This window comes from Elgaria multicarinata, chromosome 1 (assembly GCF_023053635.1).
Source record: "Elgaria multicarinata webbii isolate HBS135686 ecotype San Diego chromosome 1, rElgMul1.1.pri, whole genome shotgun sequence".
NCBI classification, from domain to species: Eukaryota; Metazoa; Chordata; class Lepidosauria; order Squamata; family Anguidae; genus Elgaria; species Elgaria multicarinata.
The window spans coordinates 101359698-101377822 of record NC_086171.1 but is presented as its reverse complement, the minus strand read 5'-3'; the positions used below and the strand labels follow the sequence as shown (position 1 = coordinate 101377822).

The window sequence follows — 18125 nt, the reverse complement described above, 5'->3', positions numbered from 1 at the left end:
ATTGAAACAAGCAACCCCCCCTGGGAAACCGGGGTGGGTGGGGGCGGGGACAAGTGGTTTGGATGTTATGAAATTGAAATAAATCCCTTGGTAGAGCAAATCTTAAAGACATGGAAAGAGTAAAAAGAAAGGTTCTTTCAATGCTAGGCTGTTGTCGTAACAACAGAGAGTCCTGTGGTACTTTAGATATATTGCGGCATACGACTTTGTGGTCCTTCCTGCGGTCGATGAAGTGGCCTCTGACCCACAAGGGCTTATGCCACGTTACATAGCTGTTAATCTTTAAGATGTTACAGGACTCTTTGCTCTTTTCTTAAACACTGTGTATACACCACATTATCATTTATTATTATTATTATTATTATTATTATCATTATTATTATTATTATCATCATTATTATTATTATTATTATTATTATTTTAAAAAATCAAAATGCTGTGCCAAGAAAAGTAGACTACCATGGTCTAAGTCAGGGGTAGGCAATCTGGTGCCCTCCAGATGTTTTGGACTACAAATCCCACAATCTCTGATGACTGGGGTTTATAGGAGTTGTAGTCCAAAACATCTGGAGGGCGCCCGGTTGCTTACCCCTGATCTAGGTATATAAAATCAAGCAAATGTGCACATCCATCATTGTTTTGTACATATTTTATCTGCTTCCATGGAAAGGAGCAAAGAGCTTTGTGGGCCTTGCCTAGTGACTAGGGGTGTGCACGGACCCCCCGCTCCGCCCCACGGGCCGATCCGAAAATTTCGGATTGGTCTGCGCAGCTCCGCCCATACTCCGCTCCTCTTCGCCGCGGAGCTCCGGCACCGAATCGGAGCTCCGCAGTGAAGGGGAGTGGCGCCAGGTAAGGCCGGGAGATGAGGGCGGGAGGTTTACTGGGCCCTGCCGCCATCGCCGCCCGTGCAGCGACGGCGGCACAGCCCGGTAAGGGACCAAGGGGGAGGGGGGCCTTACCTGTCTCTGTCCGCGGTCCGTCGGCGTCTTCAATTGAGCCCGCGGTGTCTTCAACTTCCTGGTTGAACCGCGGGCTCAATTGAAGACGCCGACGGACCGCAGACGGAGGCAGGTAAGGGAGAGGAGGGCGGGGGGGTTACCAGGCCCTGCCACTGTCGCCGCATGGGCGACAGCGACAGCAGCAGGGCCCGGTAAACCCCACTTACCTTTCCGGCGGAGCTCCGGATCAAGGCAAAGGATCCGCCTTCACCTCGATCCTCTTCGCCACGCTCCGCCGGCCCCCCAATCCTCTTCGCCTCCGCCTTAAGGGCAGGTGAAGCCCCCCGCTCCGCTTCTAATTCGCCGGTCCGATTAGAAGCGGAGCACATCCCTACTAGTGACCCATGGAAATCCTACTCATCCCTTTGCTGAGCCCTGAGATTTCACCATGCATTGGCTATACATTCACAAGATTACCTTCATGGTTTTAAAGATAGCTTCCAAATCGCGTGAGGAACTGGTTCCTCTCTATTCGGCCCTGGTTAGGCCTCATCTGGAGTATTGCGTCCAGTTCTGGGCTCCACAATTCAAGAAGGACGCAGACAAGCTGGAGCGTGTTCAGAGGAGGGCAGCCAGGATGATCAGGGGTCTGGAAACAAAGCCCTATGAAGAGAGACTGAAAGAACTGGGCATGTTTAGCCTGGAGAAGAGAAGATTGAAGGGAGACATGATAGCACTCTTCAAATACTTAAAAGGTTGTCACACAGAGGAGGGCCAGGATCTCTTCTCGATCCTCCCAGAGTGCAGGACACGGAATAACGGGCTCAAGTAAAAGGAAGCCAGATTCTGGCTGGACATCAGGAAAAACGTCCTGACTGTTAGAGCAGTACAACAATGGAATCAGTTACCTAGGGAGGTTGTGGGCTCTCCCACACCAGAGGCCTTCAAGAGGCAGCTGGACAACCACCTGTCAGGGATGCTTTAGGGTGGATTCCTGCATTGAGCAGGGGGTTGGACTCGATGGCCTTGTAGGCCCCTTCCAACTCTGATATTCTGTGATTCTATGATTAGAAACACAATTTTAATAGAAAAAGAAGATCGAGATTCATGGAGGGTTGTATTCTTCTGCACCCAGTACATGATAGGCTCCGAGAACTGGAATGCACACACATCTCCTGTCCATGAGCATCAGACTCCATAAAACGATATCATCTTCCAAAGAGGGATGTTGGAGTGGGGGAGAACACCTATGTTAACAGAAGTAATAACAGAAACTGACATTCTGGTTGGTTTTCAAAACACAAGCAGAGAAACATAACTTGATGCTAAGTGGTAGCGGAGAGACGTCTGGGGGCATTAGGACTGTAACATTGGTGGAGGGGTGAACACTGAATGATGCCAAGGTTTACAAACCTAGCCTGCAATCCAGAGTGTGCTCCAAGGGTTTGTAGCTGGGGAAAATCAACAGGGGTTGGGGAGTTTAGCCTTATCTGTGTTGTATTTATCCAGTTATGTGCTGATGGATTAGAATAATTTCTGCTTTTCTGTCACATCTATTGCTTACCAGTATCTCATTCCCCATACTCCAATTTCTAGTCCATACACATTGAGGAAGAACACAGAAAGATGGAAAGGAAAATAATTAAGCAAACCAATGAAGTGGTGCTGATTTATTTGAATTTGTCGAGCTCTATGGTTTTTGGGGTTTATAGTTCTTTGCCCTAATTCAGAGTTCCAGATGCCCTTTTCAACTCTGATCTGCCACCAATCTACTACCTGAAATATTAGAGATGGAACTTTGCCTCCATTTAATCCTAGGACTTTTACAGTGGCCGTTTTAATACAGACGGGTTGGGGCGTCTGTCAGGCTCAGCATTCATGGAAGAGCATAGGCTTTGTGAGCACAAGGTCCCAGATTCAATCCCTGGCATTTCCAACTAGCAGGGCTGGGAAGACATCTCTCCCTGAGACACTGGAGAGATGCTTCCAGTCAGAGGAGACCATGTTGGGCTAAGTCAGCCTTCCTCAACCTGGGGCGCTCCAGATGTGTTGGACTGCATCTCCCAGAATGCCCCAGCCATTCTGGGGCTTGTAGTCCAACACATCTGGAGCACCCCAGGTTGAGGAAGGCTGGGCTAAGTGAACTGGTACCTCCCTCAGTTTAGGAAAGGCCCAATAGCTCAATGGCAGAGACATGCTTTGAATTTATTTATATATTTTTATATAATATTTTTATTATTTGGATTTTATAACACGTACAATAATCACACTACATCAACTTAATATACCATAATAATGAAATTAAAAAAGAACTTATTGAAATAATATAATACTATCTCATTGTGAACAAATGCGCTTGCCCAAATGGACTGTAAACAGGAGCGGGAGATCCCTTCTGATGTGTTCCTGCCCTCCTTTTGCAGGTGGCCGTGTGTTTATGAATCCTCAGGACTGTGCCCAGCATTTGATGAATGGTGACACGATGAGCGGCGTTTACACCATCTCCCTTAATGGAGACCTCAGCCAGAGAGTGCAAGTTTACTGTGATATGACCACAGACGGCGGTGGATGGATTGTAAGTGAGCAAACAGTGCCTCATGTTGTCCTGGTCCTTTTTTCCCTTTCAAAAGGCCACATCTAGGCGGATTTATTTCATTATTTCATTCATGCATTAAGGGTGCTGGCTGGGGATGGTGGGGTTGTAGTCTAACACATCTGGAGGGCACCAGATTGGGGAAGGCTGCTCCGGAAGTTAAATTAGCTTCAAGCATTGGGTGGGAGAGAGCAGATGCATTGGATCTCGTGCACATACATGCGTATCTGTTCAGCAAACGCAACTCAGCTGCTACGTCTTTACATAGAAAGCCCTCCATTGGTACCAGGATATTTGCTTTACCAGTCAGGGTCTGGTCCAAAATGGGGCTTGGGGAGTTTAAGACTCTCTTTTCAGCTCCACCAACATCCCCTTTATTTTCAAAGAATTGAGTGATCGTTGCCTGTTTTTTACATTTACCCAGCAAGGCATCATCAGCAACAGGTGCAATTCCCAAGGTCTTGTAATCCTTTCTGGTAAGCACCATAACTCTTGTTTTCAGTACTCCCAGCCAAAAGATATAAAAGTTAAAGCAACTTGGATAATTAAGTGTTTGCTTACAGCACAGTGTTGGTCGTCTTATCCAAGTCAAAGGTGGGAATCTTCCGTTTGCTCACAAAGCTGTGTGGTTTCACCAATAGACCTTGAGGAAGCTGTGTACTCATTGCAGGCTTTTCAAAACCTCCCAAAAAATGCTAGCATAAAATTAACTGGCTAAAAACTTATCAAACTAAAACACCTAAAAACAAACTAAAAGCAAACTGCAGAGCTCAGAGCGGAAGCAACCTCCCTCGTCGCCATCTTGCCACCACCCAGTTGTTCTGAAATATGTTGGGATTTCCTGCTGTGTGCAGCCAAAGTTGCGCTATAAAACGCCCATAGGGGGTGCTATAAAACGCCCATAGGGGGTGCTATAAAACGCCCATAGAGGGTGCTATAAAACGCCCATAGGGGGTGCTATAAAATGCCCATAGAGGGTGCTATATAGAGGGTGCTATAAAACTCCCATAGGGGGTGCTATAAAACGCCCATAGAGGGTGCTATAAAACGCCCATAGAGGGTGCTATAAAATGCCCATAGAGGGTGCTATAAAACGCCCATAGAGGGTGCTGTCCCATTGAACTTCATGGGCTGGGAGGTTTTAAATTACAGGCCACATGGTCGTTGCTCTCTTCCTGTGTAATTCAGCACATTTCAAATGTGGAAGAGAAGCAGAAAGCAGATCGACGATAAGGAATCACAACCCACCCACCCCATCTGAAAGACTTTGTAGTGAGCCTTGGGGACATCTACACAGCGTTCCGAAGGTGCCCCGAAGCCCTTTGAGGGCGCCCCGAAAACGCTTGTGTAGCACGTACCTTAATCGTCCCCAGAAGAGGCGGAGGAGGAGGAGGCGTGCTTCGGCAGCGCAGACTGCGGGCGGGCTGCTCCAGGCTCCGTTTCCCTTTAGCCAGCAGGCCCTGCGAGAGCTCCCAGCAGTGGGGCTGGGTCATGGGAGGGAAGAGAGCGGACAGGCGAGGACATACACGTACTCTGGATTTTAGGAAAGCTGATTTTAATAAACTCAGAACTATAATAAGTAAGGTCCCGTGGCAAGGGAGCCTAAAGAGAAAAGGAGTGCAGGATGGGTGGGAGTATCTAAAAAATGAAATTTTAAAGGCACAGTTACAAACAATTCCAACAAGGAGAAAAGATAGAAGACAACAGAGGAAACCAATGTGGCTCCACAAAAAGCTTATTGATGAACTGAAAACAAAAAGGGATACATATAGGGAGTGGAAGGAAGGCCAGGCTACAAAAGAAGAGTACAGACAAGTGGCGCAGAAGTGCCGAAATGGCGTCAGGAAGGCTAAAGCTGTGAATGAGCTGAGATTAGCGAGGGATGCTAAAAGCAATAAAAAGGCTTTCTTCAGATACGTGAGTAGTAAAAGACAGAGGAAAGAAATGGTGGTTCAACTGCTTAATGAGGATGGCAAATTGATAACAGATGACAAAGAAAAGGCTGAAGTGCTCAATTCCTACTTTGCCTCGGTCTTCTCCCAAAAGCGGGTCTATGACCCCCCTGGAAAAAGTGAAGCAGAAGTTGAGGGGGCAGGATTGCAGTTTGAGATTGATAAACAAATGGTCAAAGAACACCTAATTTCCTTGAATGAGTTCAAATCTCCAGGGCCCGATGAACTGCATCCAAGAGTAATGAAGGAGCTAGCGGAAGAACTCTCAGAACCTTTGTCTATTATCTTTGCAAAATCATGGAAGACGGGTGAGGTGCCGGATGACTGGAGGAGGGCTAACGTTGTCCCTATCTTCAAAAAGGGCAAAAAGGAGGAACTTGGGAACTACAGACCAGTCAGTCTGACATCCATCCCTGGGAAAATTCTGGAGAAGATTATAAAGAAGTCAATCTGTAAACACCTTGAAATCAATGCAGTGATTACTAGAAGCCAACATGGATTTGTCAGGAACAAATCCTGTCAGACTAATTTGATCTCATTTTTTGATAGGATAACCTCCCTTGTGGACTGTGGGAATGCTGTGGACGTCATATATCTTGACTTCAGCAAAGCTTTTGACAAAGTACCACATGACATTCTAATTAACAAACTAGCTAAAAGTGGGCTAGATGGAACAACTATTAGGTGGATCCACAGTTGGCTACAGAATCGGACTCAAAGAGTACTTATCAATGGAACCTTCTCAAACTGGGGAGAGGCAACGAGTGGGGTGCCGCAGGGCTCAGTCCTGGGCCCAGTGCTCTTCAACATTTTTATTAATGATTTGGACGAGGAGGTGCAGGGAACGCTGATCAAATTTGCAGATGACACAAAATTGGGTGGGATAGCTAATACCCTGGAAGACAGAAACAAACTTCAAAGTGATCTTGATAGGCTGGAGTGCTGGGCTGAAAACAACAGAATGAAATTTAATAGGGATAAATGCCAAGTTCTACATTTAGGGAATAGAAACCAAATGCACAGTTACAAGATGGGGGACACTTGGCTCAGCAATACTACAAACGAGAAAGATCTTGGAATTGTTGTAGATCACAAGCTGAATATGAACCAACAGTGCGATATGGCTGCAAGAAAGGCAAATGCTATTTTGGGCTGCATTAATAGAAGTATAGCTTCCAAATCACGTGAGGTACTGGTTCCTCTCTATTCGGCCCTGGTTAGGCCTCATCTAGAGTATTGCGTCCAGTTCTGGGCTCCACAATTCAAGAAGGACGCAGACAAGCTGGAGCGTGTTCAGAAGAGGGCAACCAGGATGATCAGAGGTCTAGAAACAAAGCCCTATGAAGAGAGACTGAAAGAACTGGGCATGTTTAGCCTGGAGAAGAGAAGATTGAGGGGAGACATGATAGCAGTCTTCAAATACTTAAAAGGTTGTCACACAGAGGAGGGCCAGGATCTCTTCTCGATCCTCCCAGAGTGCAGGACACGGAATAACGGCCTCAAGTTAAAGGAAGCCAGATTCTGGCTGGACATCAGGAAAAACTTCCTGACTGTTAGAGCAGTGCAACAATGGAATCAGCTACCTAGGGAGGTTGTGGGCTCTCCCACACTAGAGGCATTCAAGAGGCAGCTGGACAAGTATCTGTCAGGGATGCTTTAGGGTGGATTCCTGCATTGAGCAGGGAGTTGGACTCGATGGCCTTGTAGGCCCCTTCCAACTCTGCTATTCTATGATTCTATGAAAGGGGCGGCGGCGGTGGCCCCTGCGCGGTCCCGGGGGCGTGGGAGGCGCCCGCAGTCTGTGCTGCCGAAGCACGCCTCCTCCTCCTCCTCTTCTGGGGACGATTAAGGTATGTACTACATGAGCGTTTTCGGGGCGCCCTCAAGGGGCTTCGGGGTGCCTTCAGAACGCTGTGTAGACGTGGCCCTTGTCCTCTGCCTTCTCTTGCTAGCCAGACTACCAGTGTTCTTAGAGCCTTTTCACGCGTTATGCAGTAATGTAAGTCCTGAAAGTTCACTCAACAGCTGAGTGCAACAGATAATCCTGGCTTCCTAATGAATATATGCCTATGATTCATACATATTTACAAGGACAAGTTTATCCTCACTTGTTGTTCATACTTTTCATTTTTAGGTAAAACTTCAGATATCTTAGCTGTGCTCCTTAAAAATATCATAGAATCATAGAATAGCAGAGTTGGAAGGGGCCTGCAAGGCCATCGAGTCCAACCCCCTGCTCAATGCAGGAATCCACCCTAAAGCATCCCTGACAGGTGGTTGTCCAGCTGCCTCTTGAAGGCCTCTAGTGTGGGAGAGCCCACAACTTCCCTAGGTAACTGATTCCATTGTCGTACTGCTCTAACAATCAGGAAGTTTTTTCTGATGTCCAGCTGGAATCTGGCTTCCTGTAACTTGAGCCCATTATTCCATGTCCTGCACTCTGGGAGGATTGAGATGAGATCCTGGCCCTCCTCTGTGTGACAACCTTTTAAGTATTTGAAGAGTGCTATCATGTCTCCCCTCAATCTTCTCTTCTCCAGCCTAAACATGCCCAGTTCGTTCAGTCTCTCTTCATAGGGCTTTGTTTCCAGACTCCTGATCATCCTGGTTGCCCTCCTCTGAACACGCTCCAGCTTGTCTGCGTCCTTCTTGAATTGTGGAGCCCAGAACTGGATGCAATAAGATGAGGCCTAACCAGGGCCGAATAGAGAGGAACCAGTACTTCACGTGATTTGGAAGCTATACTTCTATTAATGCAGCCCAAAATAGCATTTGCCTTTCTTGCAGCCCTATCGCACTGTTGGCTCATATTCAGCTTGTGATCTAAACAATTCCAAGATCCTTTTCGTTTGTTGTATTGCTGAGCCAAGTATCCCCCATGTTGTAACTGTGCATTTGGTTTCTATTTCCTAGATGTAGAAGTCCTAAATTTGTGGATTTGTGAAGCAGTCCTAAATTTGTGGATGTTGTTCCCTGTCTTATTACAGCACAGTAAAGGGAAGGCTGAGCACAGTCCTTCAGTGATGATTGACAAGTATCTGCCACATAGGAGGACCCCCAGTTTTGCTGGGTCCTAAGACCTATCCTGTGTAACCTGCTTGACATGATGGCCTCCAGCCTTGGCCTTAGTAAAGACTAACAGTACACAGCACCATTTCCTCAGTAGATGTTACATGCATGTTGTATGTGATGAGACCCTGGCAGCCTTTCTTATTAGAGAAAAGTTGCTTCAGGAGGCAGTGGTTTAGAATGGAGAAGAAAGGTGTTACCTTTTCCCCTTCCTGCTACCTCTCTGCCCCAAATCCACACTGCTCCTTTTTTGGGGGGGGGGGGTTCCTCAGGCATGTTTGTAAGGATAGAGACAAAACTCTGTGGTGATGAGGAGGGTGGGTTGGGGGAACAATTTGGAGTTGAGCAGCAGCAGAAGGGTTAAGTACACACTAAAGCTAGATTTTAAATTGCCCTCTCCCAAATCAGCAGTTCTCTTTAAAATAAAATAAAAAAGCAAAGGGGGCATCAGAGCTTTGCTACTAGCTTTTAGGTGTTACTTGTAGTTAGCCTCATAGATAAAGTATGAAAGGAAGCAAAGCACTAGTTAAAAACAAAATCATCTTGCCAGGACACTCCATTTTCCGTGCCTTAGGGACCAAGTTAATAATAGTTGCACTCGGAGAGATTCCCTGTGATTTATTTGACACTTCACCTGCAACTCCTTTTGAGAGTGACGGCTGGAGCTGATTCATGACGCTATCAAGGAAATTAATCGGCAGCGCCTGTGGAAATCTGAATGCCAGCTGCTCAACATACAGCAGCAATGGGGAGCTCACAACAGACTCAGGCTGCCCCACTGGAGGGCCTGTGGGCAGGGGCTTTCATCTGTGAAGCAGCTCCGCCTGCTTCTGGGTGGCCCTCCAAATTTTAATCAAGGTGTGGTTAAAAAAAAAAAAAACCTTACGCAAACCGTTTTTTGCTCACATTTTCACTTGTAAGGAATACTTGTGTGATTCCATGTATATTTCACAACAATGTTACAGCCTTGCTGTCCCGTGTGCATTCTGCAAAAGCAGAGGAACGCTGCCAAGATAACTTTTGAGGACGTCTTTCAGGAACTCCCTTATTTCCTCAGATCCCCCACTGATTACTTTCCATACCTGTGAGGTCCTTCCTGCAAGCACATGCCACATTTATTATCGAGTCTGACCATCCAAAGGGGGATCGGATTATTCCTGCTCCTGAGAATATATTGGCCCCTGAGGATACAGAGGGGTTTTGAAAAGGGGAAATGCCATTCATCATGGCATCAAATGATTAATTCTGATCTTAAAGCACAACTGAGGGACGCAGCAGCAAAGCCTTGAGCAGTTTCCCCTCTGCTCCGCTGGTGCAGCATTTGGGTGGCGTAAATGCCTGGCCTGAGTCTTGCTGTCTCACAGCACCGAACTGATAGTGGCTGGAAAAGGTACGACAATGTGTCAGCCCAACTGGATCAGGTGTGCTGGGGACCCAATAGGAGCCCTGCTGCTGGCCGTATATGTTGTGTCAGGTTTGGCTCCTCAGTTTGAGTAGCTCTTCAGCTAGGGTAGCTGCGGCACAGACTCCCGGCCCACCCCACCTTGGGCTGCCTCCTCTGCCTCTCCTCTTTGCCTACCTGCTCTGGTACCTGAGCACCTTCCTGTCTTGTGTTACAATACCTGCCTCAAGCCCTTCAGGCTGATGGCTGCCGCCTTTGGGCTTGACCTGCCTGCCCTGGACCCCACTGCTTGTTTCTGCACATGCTGGGATCCCGGTTTTATTGCTTTAGGAAGAAAGGAATAGTTCAGCAGATGGCACATAAAAAATTTTTAGGTTAACCTGAAAGGGCTGTGTAAGAACTGGGGAGTGAATGAGCTTTGCAGGATCAACTCCAGGGATGAGATATGCTTAGACTTAATTCTGAATGAATCAGGTATCAAATAAAGGAGCTAACTAGAAGGGGACGGAGTATGGGACTGGGAGTGTCAGTGTCGTCGTCTTAGGACTTTAAGGTACCAAAGCATCGAGGCAGGGGGTTTCTGTGTCCCAGGCGACTAATGGGTGTGCGTGTAGGGACATATCAAAGGGAAGAGACCAAGAAGGAAGCAACGGGCAGGGTAGTCTGTGGCCTTGCCAGCTGGCTAGAAAACTGGAGCACTGCAAGGCCAAAAGGCAGCAGGACTAGAAGTAAGAGGAAGTCCTTTGGGTGAACCACACATCAAGGTACGGCAATGCTGGCAGGAACCAAAGTCAGGGCACCACGTTGGGAGGCCAAGGGAAGAAGCCACCCAGATATTCCTCACAAGAAACAGAAGGTGAATGATTACTCCATCCAATTGCTAGGGGAAAGCAGGAAATGTACAAGGTCTCACATTGTCCTCAGCCGTTCCTTTTGAGCAAGCCAGTGAACTATTATGAGGACATGCACAGGCCTGGCCTTACTCAGAGAGAGAGACAGGACAACTGCCCTCAAGGGTGGACAGTTTGTCTTTGATCCCACCCTGCTCCTGGGACAGCACATGCAGAGTCCAAACAAGGCTGTGAATGTACAGCAGAGATTCCTAGCACGGCCAGCATGGATTCTGGAAGCAAAATGTTTGCCTGCTTTATCCACGTCAAAGCCTGCCCATCCAACTTCATGTGAAAAGTCTCGCAGACAGAACAGCTCTGTTCTGAGGAGCTAAATGTGCTTTGCCTTGTCTCCAACAAGAAGGCTGGCTTGAAACCAAAGGTCATAGAATCATAGAATCATAGAATAGCAGAGTTGGAAGGGGCCTACAAGGCCATCGAGTCCAACCCCCTGCTCAATGCAGGAATCCACCCTAAAGCATCCCTGACAGATGGCTGTCCAGCTGCCTCTTGAAGGCCTCTAGTGTGGGAGAGCCCACAACCTCCCTAGGTAGCTGATTCCATTGTCGTACTGCTCTAACAGTCAGGAAGTTTTTCCTGATGTCCAGCCGGAATCTAGCTTCCTTTAACTTGAGCCTGTTATTCCGTGTCCTGCACTCTGGGAGGATCGAGAAGAGATCCTGGCCCTCCTCTGTGTGACAACCTTTCAAGTATTTGAAGAGTGCTCTCATGTCTCCCCTCAATCTTCTCTTCTCCAGGCTAAACATGCCCAATTCTTTCAGTCTCCAGGTGCTGGTTTTCTGGCTGATGATTTGATGCTCTCATGGCTGATGGCCTATGCCCCACATACTATCCTTCACACCACAGTGACTTGCTTGAAAAGTGGTCCAGCAAAAGTTGATCAGGATGCATCCCTTATTTTCTGGAGCAAGCATAGCAACAAGATCACATTTCAGTCTTTTATCAGACCGCAAGTCAGACTATAACGATAGGAAGGCATGATGTCCAGTCACTCAAGTCTGAAAATTCGTGAACTGAAAGTTAGGAATGAGTCAAATCAGCTATGAGAGACCCTGGAGTTTGTATGTGAACTTTAAAACCTTAAACTTTGCTAGTTCAAAGTTTCCATGTCAAAGAGTCACACATCTTCCTGACATTTCACCTGTAACAAAAGCCATCTACAGGTGCACTGTGGCTCTTCTCATCCATTGCAGGAGTTTGTACACTTCAACTTTGTCCTTTCTTTCTTTGCAGGTGTTCCAGAGGCGGCAGAATGGGCTGACAGATTTCTTTCGGAAGTGGGCAGACTATCGTGTTGGCTTTGGAAACCTGGAGGATGAGTTCTGGCTGGGTAACAAACCTTTGCCCTTTGTTTGTCCAGACACCATCAGTGGAGAAACTAGACACCTGCCCATCATTTCCTCTTACAACAGGCACACAGCCTCTCTGACTGTCTGTCTCTCCCCCGTTCATTCATCCTTTGCTGTCTTTGCATCAACTGAGAGCTTATCTGTCTCTTTTCCCTCTTCCTGCATTATCCATCAATCTGCCTTTTGACTTGTCAGGTGTCTTCATTCTTTGTCCTGCCTGTGCTCATCATTAATGTTATGTGCCTTTCAGGCTATGCAGCATGAAAAGCACATAACTGGGGCCTGGCCTCTTCCTCGTTTGTTAGGTAGCAAAGCGAGATTAATTGCCCTTTTGCCTCTGCGGAACTGTGGCCGTCAAACATCTCTTTGCTTACAAAAGACCCTGGATAGAGCTATTTCATTCTGTTCCTGTGCCTGTTTTCTTTCTTTTTCTGCATCACAGACAGACTCACTCTGCCATTCAGCATGACTGGCAGTTTCTGCTTAGGAGGAAGCCTAAGCATAAATGGAGGAATTGTTCTGGATTAAGTCCAAGTTCACAGCAACAGGCAATTGTACAGCGAATGCAATTTAATCCTACCTATAGTGCATGAGAAGGATTTACCAACTTTATATAATTAAACTGGTTTACTAGTAATTCTCTCACCCCAGGGAACTTTAGGACTGTTGATGTGTGCTGATCAAAATACATGTTATGCCAAATGTGTCATGTGTGACTCCAGGTAGCAGCCCTTGGCTCCCTGTTTTATTTAATTTTATTATTTTATTTATTGCATTTTTATACTGCCCAATAGCCGAAGTTCCCTGGGCGATATAAAATTAATACAAATTAATACAAAATTTAAAACCATAAAAACAGCTAACATTTAAAACACTTTGTTCCCTGTCATGACATGTACCTTAAATACATATTCTTATTCCAGGTTGTTCACATGATTTCTAGGTACACCAAATCTCTTTGTTTAATTTTCCCTCTAGGGCTGGATAATATGCAAAAGATCACATCCCAAGGGCGCTATGAACTGCGGATAGATATGAGAGATGGCCAGGAAACAGCCTACGCCTATTATGACAAGTTCTCCATTGGAGATGCCAGGAGCCTGTACAAGCTCCGGATAGGGGACTACAATGGCACTGCAGGTACAAACCCATGATGCCTTCTCCACCTCCAACACACACAGCATCCCAAAACGTCCTCAAACAGGCTCCTCTTCTCACCGGGGCTGTGTCTTGCATGAGGCAATCTGAGGCCCTTGCTTCAGACGGCGGATTTGGGGTGGCGAAGCAGCAGCACCCCTCTCTCGGGAACACATGCGCAAGCGCACTCCCCCCTCCTGGCTCCAGCCACTCCACCACCACCACCGCTGCCACCACCACCCCACCCAGGAGCACCACCACCCTCCTTCCGCTGCTTAGGAGCGCCGCCGTTGCTGCTTTGCCAGAGAAGTGATGGTGGCTGTGCTCCTAGGCAGCAGTGGAACTCTTCCCAATGTTTGCTCTCTGAGGAAGGGCACCTACATCCTTTCCCAGAGACTGAGGTGCTGGGGCAAAGGCCTGAGATGACCTCCGACCTGTCTCAGCGGTAGGAGCACTGCCGCCACCTTGCTGTAGTGGAGGGAACTGCTTTCAAAAAACCGTTTCCCAGCACTGTGTCCGGGTGATGCTGCTGGCAGTGCTACAGCCGACTGCGGGTGTGGAAGGTAGGAAGCAGAGGCATGGGGCAGAGCAGCCTGCCTCCGGCAGCAAAATGCCTCCAGCCAGCCCTGCTTCTCCCCTTTCTTCCCACATGGAACAGCAATCCACTCCCCTGCCCTCTGTGCAGTAGCAGCCAGTTCCTGCTCGCTCTATGCATCAGATCTCTATGAATGCCCACCCTTTTGCTTCCTTCTTCACCCTCTCAGGTTCGATTCATAGGGTGGAAAGAGGTGAATGGGAATCCTGCAGGGGTGACATTGAAACGAATTGTGTGGCTTCTGTAACACAGTTTCATAGAATCATAGAACAGCAGAGTTGGAAGGGGCCTACAAGGCCATCGAGTCCAACCCCCTGCTCGATGCAGGAATCCACCCTAAAGCATCCCTGACAGGTGGTTGTCCAGCTGCCTCTTGAAGGCCTCGAGGGTGGGAGAGCAGCTCCTGAGGCTGTGGCAATAAGACATAGCAAAGTGATCAAAAGGTCCCAGGTTCAAAATGTAGCATCACCACCTAAATTAAACTCATAAAGTGATTGTCTGCCTCAGACTTTGGAGAGCCATTGCCAGTGGAAATCGAGACTACTCAGTTAAATGGACCACTCGCTGGAGACCGTACAAGGCAGTTGCATCTCCCCCTGTGTAACACATGGATGGAAGGAAGCGTCTGCTCCCATCACGCCAGGCCGAGGAGCTGTTAAAGTGGGACCCAGTCTTACCCTGTGCCAAAATTGAAAGTGGTACCTGCTGCAAACATGTTTGCCCCCACAAAGTGGCAAATTTTCAGGAGAACCTCGGAAGGGAGAAACAGTGTTCTCCCATTGTGACAATTGTGACGCAGCCCCCCTCCCTCTACCCCAATTCATTCTGAAGACAGTGAGTATTGCATGGGAGAGGAATGATTGAAATATTGGGGTGATTCACACATGCATGTGCATCCCTCGATAACACATTGCTTGATGACTGACAGCTGAACCTGTGAAACGCCTCCAACTGAAGTGTGTTGCGCGTGGGGCAATGTGGCAGTTCCGGCTCTGGCATTTGGGAGCGCACTTCCACAGGAAAGCCATGGCTGGATGTTGCTGCAGTCATCAAACGGTAAACGGACATGTATGAACTAGAGCTGTGCTCCGCTTCGCTTCAGTTTGTAGAAGCAATAGTGGAGCGGCCTGATTCGCCTTCGCCAAAGGCGGAGATGGATTGGGTCGGGGGAGTTGCGGATCGAGACAAAGTGAATCCTTCGCCTAGATCTGGAGCTCCGAAAAAAAGGTAAGTGTGGAGGGAGGGGGGCTTACCTTGCACCACCGCAGTCCATGCGGCGATGGTGGCAGAGCCACGTAAGGGGGCAGGGGGTCTTACCTGCATCCCTTGCGGTCCAGCGGCGGCCTCACCTGAGGCCGAGGCTCACACCGGAAGAGCAGGCTGCCAGGTAAGGCCCCTCTACCGCCTCAAAACTTACCTGCCACTGTCGTGGTCTGGCGGCAGCCTCAGTTGAAGCCACCGCTGGGCCGCGATGGAGCCAGGTAAGCTGCCCTCCCTCCTACCCCCTTACCTGGCAGCGGCGCTGCCACCGCAGTCTGTGCAGCAACAGCAGCGGAGCCAGGTAAGGGGCAGGGGGAGGGCAGCTTACCTGGCTCCATCGCGGTCCAGCGGTGGCTTCAACTGAGGCTGCCGCCAGACCACGACAGAGGCAGGTAAGTTTTGAGGAGATAGGGGGCCTTACCTGGTGCTGCCGCCACCGCCGTGAAGCTCCAATTTGGATCTGGAGCTCCACAGCAAAGCGGAGCAGACCATTGGCAGATCTGCACAGGGTGGAGCGGACCCAATCCGGAAGTAGCGGATCGGGGGGGGGGGGTCTGTGCACAGCCCTAGTATAAACTCATCCTTTGCAGGGAAAGGGGAAATGGCCTAAGAGGATGTCTTCTTTTGCAGGGGATTCACTCACCTATCATCAGGGTCGTCCGTTTTCCGCCAAAGACAGAGACAACGATGTTGCCGTTACAAACTGTGCCATGTCATACAAAGGGGCCTGGTGGTATAAGAACTGCCACCGGACCAACCTCAATGGCAAGTATGGCGAGTCCCGACACAGCCAGGTAAGGGCAGGATCAATGCAGAGCTCAGCCACTCTGCTTGCATTGAGAGCCTCTTAGCCCATAAACAGAGAGAGCTTGTGTAAGTGTAACGGCTGCAAGTGTGAGCTGTGAGCCAGGCAGTCCCTGGTTTAAACTTCCCTTCAGTCATGAACTCACTAGCAGTGGGGGATGGGGGTAGGTAATGTTCTCAATCTCAGCCCCCCTCACCTTTGCAGAATGGGGACAGTGAACTGGTACCAGAGCCAGCCCTTCACTTGGGCAGGATAAAGTAGGGCTGGCTCTGGTACCAGTTGTATATCGTTAAAGGCCAGAAAACGGTCAGTTCCCTCGTTTATTTTTATATCTTTACTACTAAGCAGCGCCATTTGGACTTCCTGTTCCAGACACCAAAATACCTTGGGCCGTCTCTAGCTGGTCTTAGGTCTTCGATAGTAGTCTGCCATGTGATCATCTTCCCTGGGCTTGTTTGGTGGTGGTGGCGGTGGCGGTGGCGCTTTTGACGAAAGAGCAGGAGGGGGGGGTGGGGGAGCCACCTGAGTGATTCCAAGTGTACCTGCTCTCTTTGGCAATAACGTTTCTTCTCTTTGCCCCCTCCCCCCTCCCCAGGGTATTAACTGGTACCACTGGAAAGGACATGAGTTCTCCATACCCTTTGTGGAAATGAAGATGCGACCCTACAGCCATCACAGCCCCTTGGGGAGGAAACGGCGGTCCGTGCAACTGTGAAGTGGCGGGAGGCCCTCCGGAAGAGCAGTCCTTTTCTGTCATTTGTTTGTATTTTATAATATGGAAAGGAAGGAACGAAAGTAATCCTGTGGTAGCGGCCTGCTCCATACCGAGTGGCTGAGAGAAGCCATGACACCCCGAGGGCTGGCTCACTTTGGTCCAAGAGCAACCTTGATGCTTTGCTGTCATTCCCAGTGACTTATTGAGTTCCTGCCCCGCCCCACCTCCATACGAGAAGGTTGTGGTTTGTTGGTTTGTTGGTTGGTTTGCTTCCCTTTTGAAGCTAGAAAATGGCTTCGTTCGAGGTTTTCTTCTTAACCTAATTTCCAAACTGCTCTGTCAGGGAGCAGGGAGGTTCCCAGAGCTTTGGTCGCTCGTGCTGCTGCTATATGAACTGAGCAATGTTTTCACAATGAAGCCTGCTGAGTCAGCATATGCCATCAGCCAGGAAGGAGATTCCAAAATGTGGGTGCTGATTTAAGCCACTTTCAGAGGTCACACAAGTCTGTTCCTTTAAAGAGCAGGCAGTTGGCTCCCTTTCACATATGCCAATTGAGGGATACCACTCCATTCTTGCCAACACAAGAAACCAAGGCCAGCCTCACACACTCCCCAAAACAGCAACCTCCACAGATCACTTTGACAGGAACAAATGCAAACAAAGGCACTTACCCCATGCAGAAGGCATTTTGGGAGCAAAATGCATTGTTCTCATCATGTACCAGTTTGTGAGAAATAAGTTTCTCGCAAACATTTATTTCAATTAACAAGGACTTTGACTTGCTTTAAACTTTTCTTCTGAAAGAGGAGGTTGAGAGAGAAATAAACAGGGGTCTTTAAAGAGTCCACGTCTGTATGCCTCAACAGTCCATTTGTAAAGATACTTCAAAGTGCAGCAATCTCCACCTCTGTAGGAAGCAACTCTCTATGGTCATTGCTTCCAGTAGTATATATAAGCAAGGCCTGTGAAGGCTCACAAGAAACTGTGGGAAAACACAGCAGAAGAAAACTTTTGCATTAACGACATAATTACACTGGCCCTCATCCTCCTTTGTTGGGGAAAGGTGGTGTGCACTCCTGGCCATGAAACAGGTGGGTAGCACAGGCACGTGGCACTTATCTCCTTACTAACCCACCATAAAACCCCTTAATAGTGTTTGACTTTGTCTAAGAACTGCCTTTGGGGGTGCAAACTACACATTATGTGGGACATCTCTCGATAGAATCTCTTGATACTTTGCATTTTTGTTTTTTACTGAAATACAGCTACGAAGGAGGACACTGCCAATTTCTTTGGAGCATCATCTGGAACGTGTGTATGTCTAAACCTCTCCTTCCATGCTAATTCACCTGCCAAATTTTGCCTCCCCAGGCCAGCCTGCCCTTCAAACTGCAG

General features: G+C 48.3%; 1 protein-coding gene across 1 annotated transcript in view; it reads left to right on the top strand.

The window, feature by feature from the left end:
* The window catches only part of TNR (tenascin R), a 115001-nt gene extending 98251 nt beyond the window's left edge, over positions 1-16750 (top strand). Inside the window, exons 17-21 of the mRNA XM_063117062.1 lie at positions 3365-3516; positions 12102-12198; positions 13196-13357; positions 15840-16003; positions 16610-16750. Of these exons, the coding sequence (XP_062973132.1) occupies positions 3365-3516; positions 12102-12198; positions 13196-13357; positions 15840-16003; positions 16610-16729 (695 nt within the window). The 3' untranslated portion in view covers positions 16730-16750. The remainder of the gene's footprint in view (positions 1-3364; positions 3517-12101; positions 12199-13195; positions 13358-15839; positions 16004-16609) is intronic.
* Positions 16751-18125: the final 1375 nt, after the last annotated feature.